This window comes from Helobdella robusta, assembly GCF_000326865.2.
Source record: "Helobdella robusta unplaced genomic scaffold HELROscaffold_91, whole genome shotgun sequence".
In the NCBI taxonomy this organism is placed as follows: domain Eukaryota; kingdom Metazoa; phylum Annelida; class Clitellata; order Rhynchobdellida; family Glossiphoniidae; genus Helobdella; species Helobdella robusta.
The window spans coordinates 74,841-77,070 of NW_008705520.1; the positions used below are offsets into that span (position 1 = coordinate 74,841).

Here is a 2,230-nt window from a genome sequence, read left to right on the forward strand (position 1 = left end):
TAATAAGCAAACCTGATGTCATGTTTAAATAACGATTTTATTAACTGTTCTATCATTTTCAATTCATTTGAAATATTTCCAATCGGCTTTTATTACTATTTTAACTTATTACTATTTAAAATTTTGAAGCCTGTTTCTTTTTATGAAAAACTTATAAGAACCGCTACCCGGTGGTAAAACGGAATCTACTGTGATAGAAACAGCGTATCATAATACTATTTTAAATATATTGTAAATTTGACGATCTTCATTACTGACACCAGTGTTGTAACTTCAAAGATTCCCATTACCGACAACACCAGTGATATAGCTTGCACTATCGTCAAGTTATGGATATTCCGTAGGTTCAAGATTTCTGACAGATAAGGGTTCATCCACAAAAGACGTCCACAATTTTTTGGCAAACTTTTACCCCCCCTTGTCCACATTTTGATGAACTCCCCTCCCCTCCGTTGTGGACGTCCACAATTAGTGTTTTTTATTCATCAAAAACTGACAAAGTAATGTTTGAACATTTTTTAAAATTAAAAAATCTATTTTAAAACATAATATTCTGACAACTAAAATCTATTAAAATCATTGGTAATATATAAAGTAATAAAAAGTAAAATTCAGTTTTTAAATATTTTGAATTATTGACCATATTCTTGTTAAATTACTAAAATCCATTAAGTTCACGATAGAAAAACTAAACCATCAGGGACTTTTAGTACTTATAGATAATGAAGAAGAATTCCATAAAAAAAAGTTTGAATTTATGAAAAAGCGCTATATAAAAGTGTTTCATTGACTGGCATTCTAGATGACATTTCTTTTGGAAGTTAGAGAGAATGGTTTATGTAGGTAGTAATATAACGGTGAGTTGAAGAAAACATAAAAATAGATTATATATTTTTTTAAATTATAAGACTAACATCAAGACTGTCCACTGTCGTTTAGACAGTTAATATGTCATTTGTTTTGTGATTTAAATTAAATATGGAAAAATTATCATTTTCATAACATTGTAAGGTCTATGTAATAAGAAACACCATATTTATAGCTTAAAACTATCTATACTGGTGGACATCCACTTTGGCATTTACCCCCCCCCCTCCTTGTCCACTTTTAGCTGAACCCCCCCTCCCCCCCTAGTGTGGACGTCTTTTATGGATGACCCCTAAACACTATTACTTCAAACGCAAACTTGTTTAAACATTTATTCGAATGCCAACAGTAATAAAAATTCTAAATTATTAACTAATCCAAAAAATATGCACGATCGACAATTCAGATCGTGTCTACATAAATCAAAACTACAACCTCGCCATTAACCTCGCTAATCAGAAGTATGACTGAATATATCTGAACAAAAATGGGTATCGATGAAATAGTGTATGTATGTTCGTTTTACAGAGAAGACATACTTTTATATTTTTATTACCATCAACAAAACTAAGTCAACAATTGAAAATTTTGTGACTAAAGTAAATCACACCTTAATAAAAATCCAAAAATAACCACTAAACTTAAAAGAACCAAAATCTAATAAAAACAATAAATATAATGATAATTATAACTGAAGCGCAGACTTTCACGTAAGAAGATTTAATGTTTAAAAAATGAGCATCTTTCTTATATTTTTGCGAAAGAGACGCTAAATTGCTTGCTTTATCATCTAATGCCGATAAGGCTTCACCCCGTTGCAGAACATCATCTATATTTTGCACCATTATTCTTTGAACATCTTGTAGTTCTGAGTTTATCTGACCTAAATTTCGTCTAGTGCGTGAATCAACATAAGACTTTTTAGCTTTCTGGATGAATGTGTCAAATTCAATGAAGCTGTAGGGTCTGACAACTGATTGAACCTTTAAAATTAATAACGATTTTCAAAAGTTATGTACGTCGTCAGTTGAAATAAACAAATAAAAAATGTAGCAATAACTTTTTGTCCATATAAAGATGAAAATTCCGTTTGTAAATCTTCCAGATACTGAAAAGCAAGTCTTTTCGAAAAATTTCCTTCACAAAGCGCCAAATAACACACACCTCTTTCTACATAATAATGAAATAAATAAGAATTTGTTTCCAAGCTTCCTTTTGCTGGAGTTGATGAATTCATTTTTTTAAATAATTGTTTTGCTTGGCTTTGATATTCTAAAAGATTAGGTCCAAATTGGTCTTCCTGTTGAGAAGCTGCCAGTGGAAGCCCATCGCCTATTCTTGCTATCATTGTCATGAGGATCAT

The 2,230-nt window shown here is 30.7% G+C and overlaps 1 protein-coding gene across 1 annotated transcript; it reads right to left on the bottom strand.

Annotated features, from left to right (window-relative positions):
• Positions 1–1,508: 1,508 nt before the first annotated feature.
• Positions 1,509–2,230, bottom strand: HELRODRAFT_90867 (hypothetical protein; the record flags this gene model as incomplete). Its single annotated transcript, XM_009033421.1, has 2 exons — positions 1,509–1,850; positions 1,928–2,230. The coding sequence occupies 2 exons, from the start codon at positions 2,228–2,230 to the stop codon at positions 1,509–1,511; spliced, it is 645 nt and encodes a 214-aa protein (XP_009031669.1).